General features: G+C 38.6%; 1 protein-coding gene across 3 annotated transcripts in view; it reads left to right on the top strand.

The window, feature by feature from the left end:
• LOC142396788 (E3 ubiquitin-protein ligase SH3RF3-like) overlaps positions 1-17229 on the top strand; it is a 90022-nt gene that overhangs the window by 46453 nt on the left and 26340 nt on the right. For all 3 annotated transcript variants that reach the window (XM_075479880.1, XM_075479878.1, XM_075479877.1), the window contains exon 2: positions 14274-14549. In XM_075479880.1, the coding sequence (XP_075335995.1) occupies positions 14274-14549 (276 nt within the window). The remainder of the gene's footprint in view (positions 1-14273; positions 14550-17229) is intronic.

Here is a 17229-nt window from a genome sequence, read left to right as displayed (position 1 = left end):
AATAAAATTGTTCCAAAAAACATAAAAAATAATCATTAATTAATTAAATTCAAAGCGAAGAATGCAGAGTGCAGATAAAATACATTCAGTTGTCATATGCACAGCTAAATAGAACAGTCTTCAGCCTGGATTTAAACATTGGCAGAGTTGAGGCCTGTCTCACATCTTCTGGAAGACTGTTCCAGACTTTAGGAACATAAAACTGAAAAGCAACCTCACCTTGTTTAGTCCTGACTCTGGATGTACTGCAGCTGTTGGAGACCCCAGTGAGCAGGCCGTTACAGTAGTCTAATCTGCTGGAGACAAACGCATGAATTAGTCTTTCTAAGTCTGGTTTACACACTATTCCAAGTGTCTAAACCAGTCAGCAGCTTCAGAGATCTTTCTTATGTCTTAGCAGTGGATGCATTCAGCTATTTCACAATCACTGTGACCCATTGGAAGCTAGATCACTGTAAACTAGAGACCTGCAATGAATTTTGCATGGAAAGCATCATTGCTTCTGTATGCAAAGTAGTAAAATAATATATATTACGATTATATATTGTGCATGACCTGCTATTGCAATGGACAGCCAAACAACGTAGGATGTAACGACTGTACATGTAAAGTAAGTGAAGTATGTAATATGGTGAACACTTCAAGTTCGAGTTCATCTGGTTCGCTGCACTAACTTCATCTATCATCGAATATCCATCTCTTTCCCTCTGAGGAACAACACCAACTACGAGGCAGTTTCCACTTATAGAAGTCAGATGCTTGTTAAGAGCAGGGTGCTCCAATAACTGCTGACACTCTCCAGAGGCAACTGCACTGCAGTTTTTAGTACACTATTTCATGCTTCATGTTGACAGTTTTGATATCGAAGCCACCTTATCGTTGTTTACACGATGACTCACTCTGGGTTTATTTTTCTATGTTTTATTTTTAACAGACTAACACAAATCTAGAGATTGAATCCAAAGAAACAGACAATGCAAAAAAAAAAAGAAAGAAAAAAGGTTCCAAATGAGAAATTAAACCAATGTGTTTCCACAAAATGAAATGTGGGATCTTTGACTCTGAAGTGTTTCTACTTTGATGTGTTGGAACAAATGGGAAAAAAAAGAGAAATCTTATTTTGGTCACACCATTGCTTTGGCTAAACAATAAAGGCTCACTTTAGTCCAATATTGCCTCAAACCCACCAACATGCTCCTCTATTTCACACTCCATGAGGTTTTAACTTTTGAGTCACAGTTTTCTGCATTTGCCTTCACAAATGACTAAAATGATTTGAACTTCAAAAAATACCTCTGCAACCCTGAATTGGAATAAGCGGGTATAGAAATTGAAATTAAGTGCTGTTTTATCATCAGGTGTTGTTTTTGTCAGTTTGTGCGCACTTGTTTTGTAAATCAGTTCTCAGCACTTTTTTTCCCTAAATGCATCGCCTGATTCATCAAAGTGTTCACTGTGTTTTAGCAAAGGTTAAGAAAAGCTTCCTCTCTGTATGACTCATGGAACTCCAGTACAGGAAAATCGTCTTCTGTAATTTTCCTCAATGTGCTTCGCTCGGTCATTATGGTCACGCAGCAAGCTGCAATGAGAAACTGACAAAGTCAATCTGTCACAATTCCTGAAGGTAGCTTCTGCATGCTTCTCACACTGATTGCTGCTATTTTTACACCATTTCTTTTGCTTTTTTTTTTTAAACCTGTAGCATAATCTTTCTTTAGTGTCACATTTTGTAATGCGTAGGCTTGACTTAATGTGTCCAAGTGATGTATGTTCAACAATATCCATGAATCAGGGCTAATGTCTTTAAAGTGTGGGTGCCATGGGATGCAGCATAAAGATTGTGGCTCTCATGGGTGATATTATTAACTCTTCTCAAAGTGCAGTGCATCACCAGCAACGGTCTCTGTTAAGGAGGCTGAATTTACTATATGTCTGAATGTTGTTACATTAAATTTACGTTAGTGCTATAGATACTTTAATCTACACACATGAATTTACTCAGGCATGGGGGAAAAAAAGCCTCTGGAGACCTTGAATATGTAAATATAGTTTTATTATTTACACAGCTGAATGTGACCTGACATTTAACCAGATGACTCACAAATAAAAAAGAAAAAAAAAAACAAAGTAATAAGCAGTAAACGAAAAACCATGCATCAAAGCTGTTGCCTTTATAATAGGGGTCCCATGGGAAGTGTAGTAGCTTGGAGGCTGCATAAAGATGCATGGGTTTCTTGTGTAACAATATTAAGTCTTACCAAATATCAATGCAAAGCCAGCTGTTGTGGCTAATGTTGAATTTCTGTCCTAATACTGTCCTAAAAATATAACATTTACTGCAATGCTACGGTAACACTTACCTATTTACTTAAATCAAACAGACAAGAAAGGACTTTCAAGGAATCCTAAATATAAAGATGTATCGAGTTAATTACACAGATGATATTTAGTCAAAGAAAAACAAAGAAATTCCCCCTGCAAATATTGAAATACCAAGCAAACTAATTGGAATCTTCGCTTTAGTAAGTGTTAGCAGATAGTGAAAAACATGTAAAGATGTTTCAGCGCAAAGCAAATGTTCAAATCATTTGTTTCCTTTTTGTCATTTTAATCTGGTTGAATTCAATTTGGAAGTCAGAGGTGTCCTCAATTTCTTTGACTGTTAACACTATCATTTGGTTTACCTTTCAGTATAAAATAAGGATGATAATACCCTCAAGAAACTCAGAGTAGTTGGGTTTGCGTAGTCACACAATTAAGTCAAGAGCAGCAATGAACTCTTAAGTTTCCGCTTCTTTCCTGACCTGTTTTTAAAATACATTAATAGATTAATTCAGTGACTTGGCAGGAAAAAAAAAAGGTACTGTTGAATCATCTGTTGTAACATTCAGCATTCATGCAGTTAAATCTGCTTTGTACTCACTCGTATACACAGCTGAGTATGCTGTTGATAATTGATTTATGAGATCAATGTGTCACATACAGACTATGACAAAGTGTGTCTGTATATTTTATGCATAGGTGCCTGAAAAGTGCATCCTCTTGAAGTGTGGAATAAGCTGTGTGATTGCTTACATGAGGCACAGTATGTATACTGAATCAGCATTTGTCTGTCCGCTGGTGGTTTTACTGTTCATGAATCTGTTGATTGGTTTCTAAGTTGATAATTTGCTTTGTAGAGTAATACAAACTCCAACCAGACTACTGTTGATATCTGGTTCTGCCTGAGCAACCTATAACCCAAAAATCTAAAAAATAATGAAAATAAAACACAATAAATTGTCAACAAGTTATTGCAGCCTCAGTGTACAGTTGTGCACAGTATGCATGTAATATGATTTTAAGATTCGATCGATATTTACAGACCAAAATCCAAAACAGAGAAGGTTGGTACAATTAGTCTGAATAGAAATTATAATTGTTCTGTCAGAGAGTTCCTGATTTGGAACACAATTCTGCATGTGGCGTTTAAGACCATGCTCCTCCTCCTGTGTTTAATGAAGGACAACAATGTTACAGGAAAACGGTTACGTTCCTCGGGGGAAGGGTTTTTAAGTTTACATCAGAATACAGAAACGTTGTGTTAAGAATGTTAGATTTATGTGTGGTGGAAAGAAATCTCATGGGTACATCAGCCATGCATCCAGTCAGTGTGTAGGTGTGTGTCTGTTTGAGTCCCACAGGGGCCTCGTTGAATGAGGCAGTCAGTCCCATGTTGGGCGAGTCACCTCCCTTTACCTTATGGCTACTGAGGACACACTGAGAGGCTTGACAGATGGGACTCTCAGCAGCGGTGGATGAGGGGACTTGTTCATTTATATTATTTCCCCAAGGGCATCACACACACAACACACACACTTATTCAGAGCAGTCCCTTACTCCCGTGGTGCAGTAATTACTGTTTGTTGATTTCTGTAATGGACAGAAGGAGTGTGTGTGTGTGTTTGATTTGACAAATGATGATATTGTGCTACTGACAGGACACTTTGAAAAAAGCAGGAGAAAGAAAATAAATATTCTTACACTTGAGAGGTGTGAGACATGAAATCCAGCAATCTTGGCTCAGTTTTTGTGATCACACTGTTCTGCTCTTTTCACACATGAAGTGAATGACAAGCTCGAGAATGATTTATTCTTCCTCTAACAATGATTGCATTGCCACTGAAAAACACTGCAGAGTTTAAAGTTTGATATAAAAAAAAAAGGGCTGCACTCAATAATCTCACAGCCTTCTTCAGCGATGGATTTTTCTCTGACACAAGTGGACTTAAAACATACAAACTGCAAGATTAGAAATAAGACTAGATAAGCGCCTGCTTTAATTTAATTCCTACCATACTCGTTTGCTGGTAATGTTATAGGTAAAACAGTTTTCCTGGATTTCCACGCTGTAAAAATTGAAGTTAATGCCACAAACCTTGATTGTATTTTTATATAGGATGCAATTGCAATTCTAAGGTGGATTGCTGAGAAGATTTCATGATTAAGCCATTTTACAGTTCTGCTATTAAATGTACTTTCACTATTATGTTTATTCGTGTTTATTTTATGCAAATTAAATGTTAATGAGATATTATTGCACTCCTCCATTACAAAGTCTGCACAAGCGGTGCAACTACGTTTATACAAATAGACTGTATAACTGTGTAAGAATATCTATATGCACATTCAGATGATCGCTTGTCTATGTTAAGAGATTATTACTTGTAAGTGAAGTATCTGTTTGACTGTTTTATGTTCACACTTGGGCTGACAAGGGAGAATTACAGAAAAGTTTCCCATTCCTGGCACATGATCAAACTTAAATTTATACAGAGAAGCTCATATATCAAATGGCTTTTGCAGTGCAGCAGAGTCACTAAAAAAGCCAGACGATGTGAAAGTTCTCACTGGCAGCACAGCAGGTAGCAGAAAAAAGGAAAAAAGGAGAAGATAACGAAAGTTAAATAAGTATTGGCATGAGAAGAGAGGCAAATAGAAAGAAGTTCTGAATTGCAGATCTTTGAAGTCTCAGAAATCTATTTTAGCCTTGAATTTATGGTTTAATATTGCATTATTTTAGTTTTTATTTGATGAGCCAGCACCATACTTAAGTAAGAATACAGTGCGTGGAGTGGAAGAAACAGAATTATCTCTCTGTCTAATAAAATAATATTGAATTCTGAGGGGGTAGTTCGTAGCATTTTTATTTGCAATGAATGTTGTCTCATAACAGTATTAAGGATGAAGGCATCCAGTCGTAGCTACATTTTTATCATTAAAGAGTTAAAATCATGTGCATTTCGAATACAATTTTTCCAAGTCATGTAATCCCAACATTGACTAATTGAAGGTAAATAGGAAGCAGACATATTGAGCTTCAATAAAAGTTTACTTATGTCAATTTTCCACCTGTGTCAGCAAGCATACTAGTGTTTTCGCCTTGTGCTTTCATCAGAGCATGAAATTAAATGCATATAAAGTAATTCTTAGACAGCAGTTGGCAGGTGATTGTCAAGCTATGTGTCTTCCTAAGGTTACACACATAATTTTTCCAATTATTTTAATAGCATCTGGAGCTTATCCCAGCGACCACTGGGCGAGAGGAGGGGTACAGCCTGGACAGGTTGCCAGTCCATCACAGGCTGTTTGTTACATACCTACATTTCCCTTTAAGAAATATGATGTTAATAATGCTATACTCTCACGAAAATGTTTGACACTTTTAACAAGCCCACTTGCCCTTATAAGAAGGAAGGAGGGGATGACTGATGACATTTATCCACAACCTGTCAAGCAATAAAATCTGACCTCATGCCCCATTCAACCCAAAGTTTTTCGAAGTTCTAGCAATTTTTTCTTAGTTTTAGTTGTGGACTACATGGTTAGGATTAGAAATGTTTGCCTGAAAGCTGCCGTATATAGCAAAAAAAAAGAAAAGTATTTGCCATTTGACCATTTTCTAATTGTTATTGTGACACTCCTATGTTTAGCTTTGTGGCAGTAATTATATGTTCCATGTTTTCTGTGCAAATGGGTATTTAGTTTTCTATTTGTTGTTTGAATGCTCATGCTGTGCTCCTTGATGTGTGCACATTATGGCCTCAGTAAGATTCAAAGCAGCAACACTGATGTAAGGCTGCTGTACAATGACAATTAGTTGCATGATAAATCAATGATGTGTACACAAAGGCCATTGTAAATTAGGAAAGGGCTTGCCAAGATAGTGATGTGTCCACCAGATGCACAGTTATAAACTGCTGTAAAATTACTGTAGATTTACAACATTGCCTTAATGTACTTCTTAATAAATGTAAGTTACAATTAGATACTGTATGACTTAACAGTTGATGCCATCAGATATAACAGGAGGAAGTAACCTCAGTAGTAAGTAACCTCAGCATTAAACAGTAGTTTCTGTGGAGAACTCTCCCTCCCCATTACACGGACACACACACACTTAACCCAGATAAAAGGGAGACAAGGTGGTGAAATAATAGCAAACTGACACTTATACTGTACCCCTGCTGTAGCTGTGGATGTGCTCTGGAAGTTTTATCATGGATGTCACGCTGAGCTGTTCTGTGTTTTGTTCCTTAATGTTTACAGTTCAGTTGCTCAGGTTTTGGTATTTCATGTTAGATCAGCAAAACACCATGTTTCCAGTGGGTTGGCTGGATTGATGGGAATCCCTCATGTTGGCATGGATGTATAAAAGTAGACCAGCGTACTGTTCCTGAAGAATTACCAGATTGATAAGCAGCAGTTAGCCTGCCGAGCGGAATCATTTCAAGGTTGCTCTCTGCGGTGACAAGGACTAATAACTTGAGTTATGTAATGACTTTGAATTAACTATTAATAATTGGTTAGATCACAGGAAGTATTGGTGTTACTTTTTATGTTTTTTTTCTGTGTGGTGATTTATAAACAGTTAACACGAGTTACAGATTTCATTTTATTTTATTTAATTAACTAAACATAGTGATTTACGGTATACAGTGAAACAACATTTGCCATTAATGAGCTAGATACTGAACTACTTAACTTAACACAAGTCAGCTCCTGAACTATTCTCATAAAAAAATGTGAAAAAAAGGCACCGTCTGTTTTCTGAACTATTGACCAGAATTAGACCTGTTGAGCATGTACGCCGCACATTGACATTGTTATGGGTCCAGTCGAACATATGCTGTACTTACAGGAGTAATTTAGTTCCAAATCCTATTATCTAGGTGTGTTGTCTGACTTTGAGAAATTTGATTAAGTATGATTTCACTTGAACTCACATTAAATCGCTAGACCTAAATTCTATTGTTGTACTGTAAAAACGAACAAATAATATTTAGTAGTCATTATGAAATAGAATTATGTAGAGTTATTGCCATGGGCAGGAATGACCTGTTACATTCTTTGTTGCAGCTGAAGAAACCTCTGATTGAACACACTGCTTTGTAAATGCTGTGTTGTGTAGAGGGTGTGCAGTGCTTTCCACCACGTTTCTTACAATATTTTTCCACCATCATGTAAATGTACTGACAGATTGAAGAAGTTATCCATAGAAATAAATAGAATAATACAATATAAAACAGAATTGGTCCATTGTTTAGACGACAGATGGGATCTTTCCTGTCGAAAATATAGAACTCAACATAACCCTTCTGCCTCAGGCTTAGTATAGAGTAACACAGCAGCTTGCCTCTAGTTTTAGATGGTCCTCACTGCAGAGAGCAAAACAACCTCCTTCTTCCCAACATCAAGCAGAAAAGAGAGCAGTCCCCTGACGAGACTCTCCAGGAGCCTCTACCATCTTTCTATGTTAGTGCAAAGAGAGGAAATAAAGAGAGAATAATGGGAAATGAAAGAAAGTCAGGTAGGATGGAACAGAAAGGTGAAAATAGAAGGAGAATGAGGAAGTTTAAGAGGAATAAGTAAAGAAAAGAATAAGGTGAAAGCTGGAGCACAGGTGAGAGGATGCAAGAAACAGTTGTGACTTGTAAAAAGAAATGAAGACTGAGGAAAAGATGGATCATGCAGCTGTTCTATTCCTGTTCTCTTAATCTTCTCCATCATCACCCACCCCTTCTACTGCTCGCTTACTTTCTCTTCCAGCTCCTGAGAAGAGAGAAGTCAGCATTACAGTTAACAGAGTCAGCTTTATCCTGCTGGTTCGGGATAAGCCAGAAATTGTATTTGTGGCCTACCTTCACCTACCTGAGGCTGTTGCAGGGGAGCAGAGGATTTTCCAGTTAGGGCTGGTCTCTTCTGTTCTGTTGGTCAAGGTTAGCCTAAGTCACCCCTGTAACTTGGCATCATCATCAAAGACCCTGTGATATCATCTGTGTCCTCAATACTTCAAAGTTGGTATTTGTATCGCTGATGACCTAAGATTGTGCAGTGTGCTGTTTGTGTGTCTCTCAGAAGTGTTGTGTACGACGAGGTTCTGATGAAGGGAAGCATTTCAGCTGACCATCTCGCAGGATTCGAGATGAGAAATGCAGAGTAGATTCAAAACAGATCCACTCCTCTTTCTACTTTTCTGCATTTCACATGTTTTACGCACTTAATGTCTACTTGATTGTGTGTGTGGGTTTTGCAGCCCTTGACAAACATGGACAACATGCAGCTGCTGTGCCTTAATAATGCATCCTGTGTAGACACATGTGGAGCACCAGAGCTGCTCCTTCTCACAGCATTTCCACTGCCTTGTAGCAAGAGCTAAGGAAAGGCTCCTTACTGTTTCAACATGAAAATAAAATTGTTATACACAAAGAGATGTCTATAGAAAAGATTTTCCTGGCTTTTGTATGGACATACTTGAAGTGGCTGTATAGAGTACTCAAAAAGAGCAGTCACAAGGGACACATGGATGTATGGATGCCCATGAGCAGAGTTTGTGTTGTTAAATGAAGTGTACAGGTATCAGCAGACTTAATTCACATTATTTTGGCCATATGGTCTCAATTTAGATGACATGTTGTAGTGCGTAGGAATATTGGTGTAATGATAGAAATGGCATTGATACCGTTTTTCTTGTTTGCATGTCTGTTTCCTCTTATTGCGTCACCACTGATCTCATTTAGACTTTGGAACCTCGGGCTGTTCTCTTCACTGTAGCGTCAGGGGAGAATCTGTCTAATGTGAGTGTATGAAAGGAATGCGTTAGTGTGTGTATCTGAGTGTTATTGTAAACACCATCTTTTTGAAGAAGATAACTTGTTTTTCTCTTTCATTTGAAGCTTTCTCCTTTGTTGCACACTGCTGTTTGTTTTCCTCAGCCTTTTCAGCACTGCTTGCCTTCAAGAATGTTTTAATACCTACTGAACGCTGCAGTGATTGCTTGTACGTGTGTGACGGATAATGTAGATTTAGGTGTATTGCGCTGAGTATCTATGTGACATGAGCTTTATAGAAATGTAAAATCTATCTGCAGGATAGAACCTATTATTTTTTATTAGAATAAGAAATGAAATCATCCTGATCCAATGAGTATATTTATCCTTTAACCTGCTACAACCAGAGGTGCTAAGCAGGGGAACTAGTGTACCCATGTGTTGCATCAGATCTTAATGGATTGTCTCCCCATCCCCCGTAGTTACGGTTGCTATGTTAGTTAAGCTTTCCCTTCCAGCATGCCACGTATGCCGTAAACAATGACAACAGTGGCAGGTTTACCATTCAAATTCAAAGCATTTTTCAAACAATGGGTCCCTGATTTCGCACAGATGTAGACAAAAGCAGGCTTATCATTTCAAAGCTGCCTGTTACAGAAACACCATCATAATGCTCACCAGCTGTTTCATCCATGTAACAAATACCATAAGTAGTGTTTTGCCCAATCAGAGGTGTGCTAGCGTAAACAATGGTAGATGTCCCTGTCAGAAGTTAAAATCTGATGTCTTTTTTTATCTGTGTGGTGAGATTCAGACCCTCAGATGACCAATCCTGAGCAAGGCATGCATCTGGTAGCTGATTTAATTAGTTACATGTGTGTGTTGTCTTGCCTTGGATGTCCACTCCAGCTTTGCACAACTAGCTTTAAGTGTGTTAAAATCAACAAAAGTAGATGTTATAGTCTGTGCTTAAATTCCAAAATTAATGAGAGCAGACACATACACAGATTGCCTATTTTAAGGGGTAAGATTATTTCTAATTAAAAAATCAAGAGTTCAATTAAATTTCCGGCATTCTGTTACATCTTCGGCTTTGACCCTCTAGCTTTGTACATGTACCGCTAAATCTTAAATCTTTAAAGATTCTACTTCTTTTACACATAAGTCTGTTTTGTCATTCACCAAAGACATAATACAATCTGTTTCCTGTTTCCTATAACCATCACAACTTAATTCGTAACCTTCACTCAAGAGCCATTTTAACTTCCAACGTCCAGTGTTTCTGCCCCAACAGAGCAGTCAAACTCTGTCACTACCCAATTTGATTTGCTATTGATGTAAGTTCTACACTTGTGATCCCTCATCAGGGTGAGGAGAAGGGGTTGGGGGAGGGTTATTCACAATGGTGAATGCATAAGTCCTTACTGAGCATGTCCCACATATTGCAGCCATGCATGGTATAGTATAGTATAGTATAGTATAGTATAGTATAGTATAGTATAGTATAGTATAGTATAGTATAGTATTGTATAACATAGTATAGTATAGTATAGTATAGTATAACATAGTATAGTATAGTATAGTATAGTATAGTATAGTATAGTATAGTATAGTATAACATAGTATAGTATAGTATAGTATAGTATAGTATAGTATAGTATAGTATAACATAGTATAGTATAGTATAGTATAGTATAGTATAGTATAGTATAGTATAGACTGGTTTCTGTACAACTTAATCGCAGAGATGTAGGAGGCAGAAAACAGCACTCAACCCAGTATGGTTGGCACAGTGTAGTACCTAAACAGCCATATCTAGGCAGTAGGCTTTACCAAATGACTTGAAAGATGCATGGGACTTTTGTGTCTCAAAGGCAAAAACTTTGATCCCATGTCATAAGATTTATCTCTTAAAACTACAAAGAGAATATAAATATAAGCATAAGGATTTGGCTGCTGGCAAAAATTCCCAATCACACTGTCAGTGATGTGTATCGGGCTGTGCAATTTCTCTCTTGGAAATATGACAGCTAGTTTTGTCTTGGACAGCAGCTGAAACTGATTACATTGATGAATTTAGAAATTCATCAACATGGACTGCTTCGAAATTTCGATTTACCTTACATTGTGACAGTATGATTATACTGATTCCTTATCTTCAATCAAGTATGCTGAGATCCAGACATTATTCCTGACAATGGGTGGTTTGAGGTGTCTTGTACAGTATGTCATTTCTGTTAAATCGTGACAGGTTGTAAATTATAACTTGCTGTAAACATTATTACACATTGAGCTCATTCATTACATTAAAACTCTGATCTAAGAAATAGTGTTTTATGAATAAGTTATATAGTTACTGAGTCAAGAAGAATTTCCAAACAGTGAAAATGTATGACTATTAAAGAACTTTATTGCAATCTTATGACTGCCAACTGTGGGTTTGCCCCCTGCATGTGCGCGCATCTAATGTCTACTTGATTGTGTGTGGGTGTTTGTAGGCAAGAACCCTAGAGTCCAGAAGAAGCAGCAAACATTCAGGAAAAATACTGCTGTTCCAGAGCTTAACAGATTGAGTAGACAGCCCATGCACCACAGCTGCAGGGGGCTCAGTGCAGCTGGTCCACCAGGTGGATGTACCAGGTCATTTTTCAAAACCTCACCTCAACACAAAGAGCAGCGTTAGAGAGGTTGATAGGCCTGTTCTTGTCAAATTAGATAGTTGCTCAGTAACTTTCTTATCACAGCTAAGCAACCAACCTCATTCTTCCTGTGTATGTTAGCATTCACGTGCCAATTTTTTTGTTAACTGCCATGTAATATGTATTCCAGACATTTTAGTATAAAAGTACATTCTGTTTCGCGAAAACACTGACATGCCCATCCAGATGGAGAAAAGAAAATCTTGAATGTAGAACTTCACCACAAATTCAGTGTAACATTTTAGTCATTTTCCACACAGGGTATCATATGTCTGTTTAGGATGTGTAAATGGACTAGTGCATTTCTGTCCTGGACTTTTGATGTGTGAGACAACACATAGACCAGATTTGGATGTAACTCAAGGGAGTCATGCTTCACACTGGACTGGCATTTTCAAAATTACTGTGTTTGGCTCAGGGTAGGAACAGCAATTACCTGGCAAACATTTTGATAACCAGTCATATCTCACATACTGCTGAGGGGAATAAAATGAACCTTGGGGCATATATCTAACTATCTCTGCTCTACAAATTAGTCTCAGGGGCCAATAGTGTGCAACATAATGAATTTGCCACTGTTTTGACTTGCTTCAAAACTTGTTTGCACCCTGGGCTTTTTTCTGATGAAATACTGATCACTGCAGGAGTCACTATCTCATTTTCTCATTCATAAAAGTCAAAAGTAAACCTGTGATTTTTTCATTCACTGTATTTTTTCAGTCTGATAGCTTATCTGTGCAAATCAAAATTGTGGGTGGTTTTAGTATCTAATGAAACCCCGTTCAGCATAAATGGTTTGTTAGGGGTAGTTTACTCTCATCATGTCAACGCAGTAGCACAAATGATAAATATAAAAGCTTCTAATCATCTTTAGAAGTGTCAAAACATATAAGCAAAACTTATATGTTAAAGGTACACCTGTCACCTCACCTTCTATGTGCAAATTATGTTGTGTCCTCAATCCTGCAAGTTATGTTTTTTTTCCCTTATCAACTGGTTGCTTATTTTTTTCCAAGTACTGCATAACTTCTTCATATTTAGTTTCCAAGGGACGAAACCTTCTTTTAATCTTTTAATATGGTCTTGAGCAATAGTTCTCAAGGCTTTCTGAAGGTATTTTAAAGTTTCTTTGGACATTTGCTGCTTTTTTTTTTAACCAATTTTCAGTCCATTGCCTGTATCTTAATATTGTTATTAGAGAAATGTGTTTTTTAGTTTGTTAACCCACCAAACTCTTAGCCTGATTAACATAGACTTTCAAATCTCTTCGAGATTCTGGTCTGACCAAGACCATAACGAATACGATTCGAAATGGCCTGGTCAACCCGCCTCCCTCGGGTTGCTACTGGTTGTGGCCAGAAAAGGCTGTGCCTAAGCTTAAGCCAATCACACCACTCTTTCCTCTGACGTATGATTTAGCTACCAGCGGGGCTAACTGTTAGATTAAACTCTTACCAAAGCCAGTAGGGAGCAAGGCGAAAACGTCTTTCCTGTCAAGAAATGATTCAAGGGCTGTTCTTTGCTCGATTTTTAACGAGAATCTCCCGTCGAACACTTTCATTACAGCATCTACAGCAGTGTCAAAAGCTTGATGCTGCTCCATGTTGATATTGAATGAAGCGCTTCCGTGTACAATCCATGGGTTGAGTGGCAGTTCAACCACGTCACTACCTTGAACACGCCTCTACCCTGGGCCGTTGGCGCTGCTCAAAGTTGATTGCTTCCCGACAAAGTGGGTGGAGTTCCCATTTTTTCGGGAACTCGAATCCACCTGAATGAGCAGTTTGCCTGAGTAAGTGTAGCAGAGCCGAAGGTGTTGCGTCACTGCGAGGGCGGAGCCTGGGTACCAAACTCTGACCCCTTTAACCATTTAAGCAAATTAAAGGCACCTAATTGTAGGGATGAACCATGTATCCAGGCACTTTGTTACTTGCAGCCTGTCATGAAGACACAAAATTTGTTCCCAGTTCTTTAGTTGTATCTGTGTAAAATGTCAAACCATCAAAGGGATTCCTAATAAGTAATTTGCTGAAAACCTGTCATATTTCAGCATGGTTGGCTTAAAAATATTGAGCAACTGGACAAGTGGAGGACTAAAAAAAGTAGCATCAGGCTTAAAAAAATATCTACAGCAGATGAACGGTATCTGTCAATGATGTCGTAACGAAATAGGAAAAAGGTCCAGCAAAGACCTGACACAGGACCTGAGAGATGCACCTTAACCTTCATTTGATCCGTCTACTGTTCAATGAAGTCACAGCCTCAAGACTTTTGCTCAGTAACCATCTCTGCATCCACAATTTCACAGGAAAAAAGATTATCTGTAACATTATGGAACAACATGTTGACCCTCATTACCACGAGCAGCAAAAATGCATTTTTACTGCTTTGTACTAATGTCTGCTCAAAAGCTCAGACGAGTAAGTGTCTGTAAAATACAAACCTCTGGAATTAAACTAAGTGTTTGCAATTGTGTGTTTTACAGAATATCCCAGCGCTGCCTTGCGGTAAAGCCCTCTACTCCTACGAGGGCAAAGAACCAGGTGATCTTCAGTTTTCCAAAGGTGACATCATCATCCTGCGGCGCAAGGTGGATGACAATTGGTACCACGGGGAGCTCAATGGTTGCCATGGTTTCTTACCAGCTAGTTACATCCAGCTGCTGCGTCCCTTGAGTCAAACTCCACCCCAGGGCAAGGCATTGTATGACTTTGAGGTCAAGGATAAAGACCAGGATAAAGACTGTCTGGCCTTCAGCAAGGTAGCACACATACATAGGCCTGTTACAGACACACACACACACACACACATGCACACACACACACACACAAACATATAATGATTAATTATTAAATTATTAAATAATCTATTAGTACTGGCTCTAAACTTTTAACTTTGAAAAAGTGCTAACAGGATAAAATGAGATCCATCCATAGCCAACAATTATTGTGTGCACTGTATACTTTTGCTGCTAGAGTAAATTAATTTGATCAATTCAGATTAAAAAGTAAAATGTTCTGTGTTTATTTTATTTCTGTGTCATTGCTAGACAGTCCTAGCCTGGGCGAAAGCCGACTGTTGACTCTGTCAAACAGTCTGGGAAAACCCAAGAGGAATCCGTTTCCATGGAGGGTGGGACCTTACCCAGCAACTTAAATTCATTGGAGCAACGGAGTTCCCTTAACCAATCATAATGTTTAGAAATGACGTTGGTTATGCGCCGAGGTTCATGCTTACTCTCGCGAGGCTCTAGCTCGCGAATCACGCTTCCCACATCCGCTTTCATTATACCGGTACCATTTGATAAATCAAACTTTTCCCAAAGCCAGTTGGAAGGAGAGCTACGACATCCTTGCCACTAACAAAATTGAAGAGGCATTCCTCTTGCTCTTGTTTTAATTGTGTAATAATGCTCTCCAGAGTTGAGACAACTTCATGGATAGCTTCTAGCGTTCTTCCGTCGCCATGTGTATTTCCGCTGCGGTTGAACTACAATTATATGGACTACAATGGACTCCGCGCGTGAGTTCTGCGTCACCACTCGCAACTGTTTGCTGATTGGCAAAACACTGAGCGAACCGAGGTAGGGGGATTTGGCCAGACTATGTGCAGAGCCAAAATCTTTGGGCGGAAGTACGTAGGATGGCGTCACCAGGCTAAGACAGTCCTGTGATCAGCCAAAATATAGACTCCTACCTGGTTTTAAACTGTTGCCGATTTGTTTGAAGGTTATAGGTGAGTTTGTCTGCTGAATCTGCTAGTGTGTCTTGTCATGCCTCCACCTCTGGCACCCTCTATACTTCCATTACCCCCTACCCGAACCAGGGTTTGTATCCCGACCCCACTATGACTGGTGTGCAGTTGGTGACAGGCTGGGGTAGCTTGTGGTTGTGGAAAAAAAAAAATGGTTGTTGTGGTGTGAGGAGCAGTGATGGCTGGCATTAGGGGAGTGACTCTGGGACGCCAGTGATCACTGTCTAGCCTCCTGGAGGTGTCGTGGGCTCAACTAGACGAAACACTGATGAAAGGAGGTTCCCACCTGATGACCCCAATGACATGTTGGTCAGCACTGCTCACTGGTCTATATAGGGATGATAGGGAATTATTCACTGAGTCTGGTTAATTTTATTTCCTTTAGCACAAGTGTTTACCTTGAATACTCAGGTTATAGTGTAAAACACATTTTTTCAGCAATTTACGCATTTGATCTGTTGCAGGCTGCTCATTACCACTCTTCAGGATTTGGCTGAGGCTGACCATATTTTTTGGAAGGAAATTCTGGGAGCAGATTTTCTCTGAGCTCATCTTAAAATTTGTTGCTACTCTAATGTTACACTAATACTATTTTCATGCTGTGACAATATTTTAGCCCTGATCAAACTCAGTAACTGCAAAAATTATTAACTCCATTAGAGCTTAACTCCATTTAATCTGAGAACTGGTTCGGATCTCAAGACTGAAGCATCTCTCCACCTTGATGTTTCTTTTACTGAGGTTGGGGGCGAAACAAAAACTTAAAATATTTTTTACAAAGCAAACATTCGGGGCAAACCAATGTCAAAGCCAGCATGTTTTTGTGACTCAAACTCAATCCCAGCAGCCAACTGTAGTTTATTGTTCCCTGTCTGTTTGTCAGGAATCTTTATAGTCCATAGTTATAGTGCATCCTCCAAACTGCTGGAGAGAAACGTTCTTTTAACATTAAAAGTGTGTGCTGTAAAGTGCAAACTAAGTTAAAATGTCTCTACTCTTTTGACCGCAGCAGCTTTGATTGATGGAACATCTGGCTGCATTCAAAACTGTAAAAGATCAATGGATTTAGGATTGGAATTAATTATCCGAAGGACTAAATGTTTTCAGATTTTCAAGTTTGTTTTCTTTTGGTCTTAGAGGAGCATTTCCACATATATATGGAAAGAATCAGAAAGTATGGCCAGTTTCTCAAAAAAATTGTATCCAGGTTAGTTTGTAGTATACACTTACTTGTATTTTCTTCTGCTGTTAGCTTCTCATTTTGTTCCTGCTGTTACACGGAATCATTTGTGCTAGACTAAGCACTCAGCATCTTCACTCTTTTTCCTGCAGAGATAGGTTATTAAAATAACATGCACTCAACTGTAGGCGTCCTAAGACGAGTCATAGATAATGAGACATCAATAGTTCATATTGTTTTATATTTTTGGGATAAGCTAATCAACAGATTTGACTGAATATCACATTAAGCCATAAACTCACACAGAGACACATGGTGGGCTATATGCGTGTTGTCATGCAGAACCAGTGACTACGATATTGTTTTCTCAGTGTGAGAGGTAATTACTCAGTATGACTAATACACAGTCATTTAGAAGCATTATCGCTCCCATCCTGTAATGACCTTACCGAGACCTCAATGTGAAGAGAGGAACAACGGAGAGAACAACACTTTTATGATAAAGTGT

Source organism: Odontesthes bonariensis, chromosome 12, assembly GCF_027942865.1.
Source record: "Odontesthes bonariensis isolate fOdoBon6 chromosome 12, fOdoBon6.hap1, whole genome shotgun sequence".
Taxonomy (NCBI): Eukaryota; Metazoa; Chordata; class Actinopteri; order Atheriniformes; family Atherinopsidae; genus Odontesthes; species Odontesthes bonariensis.
Note: the sequence above shows the minus strand (reverse complement) of the source record. Positions and strands in the feature narration are given on the sequence as shown.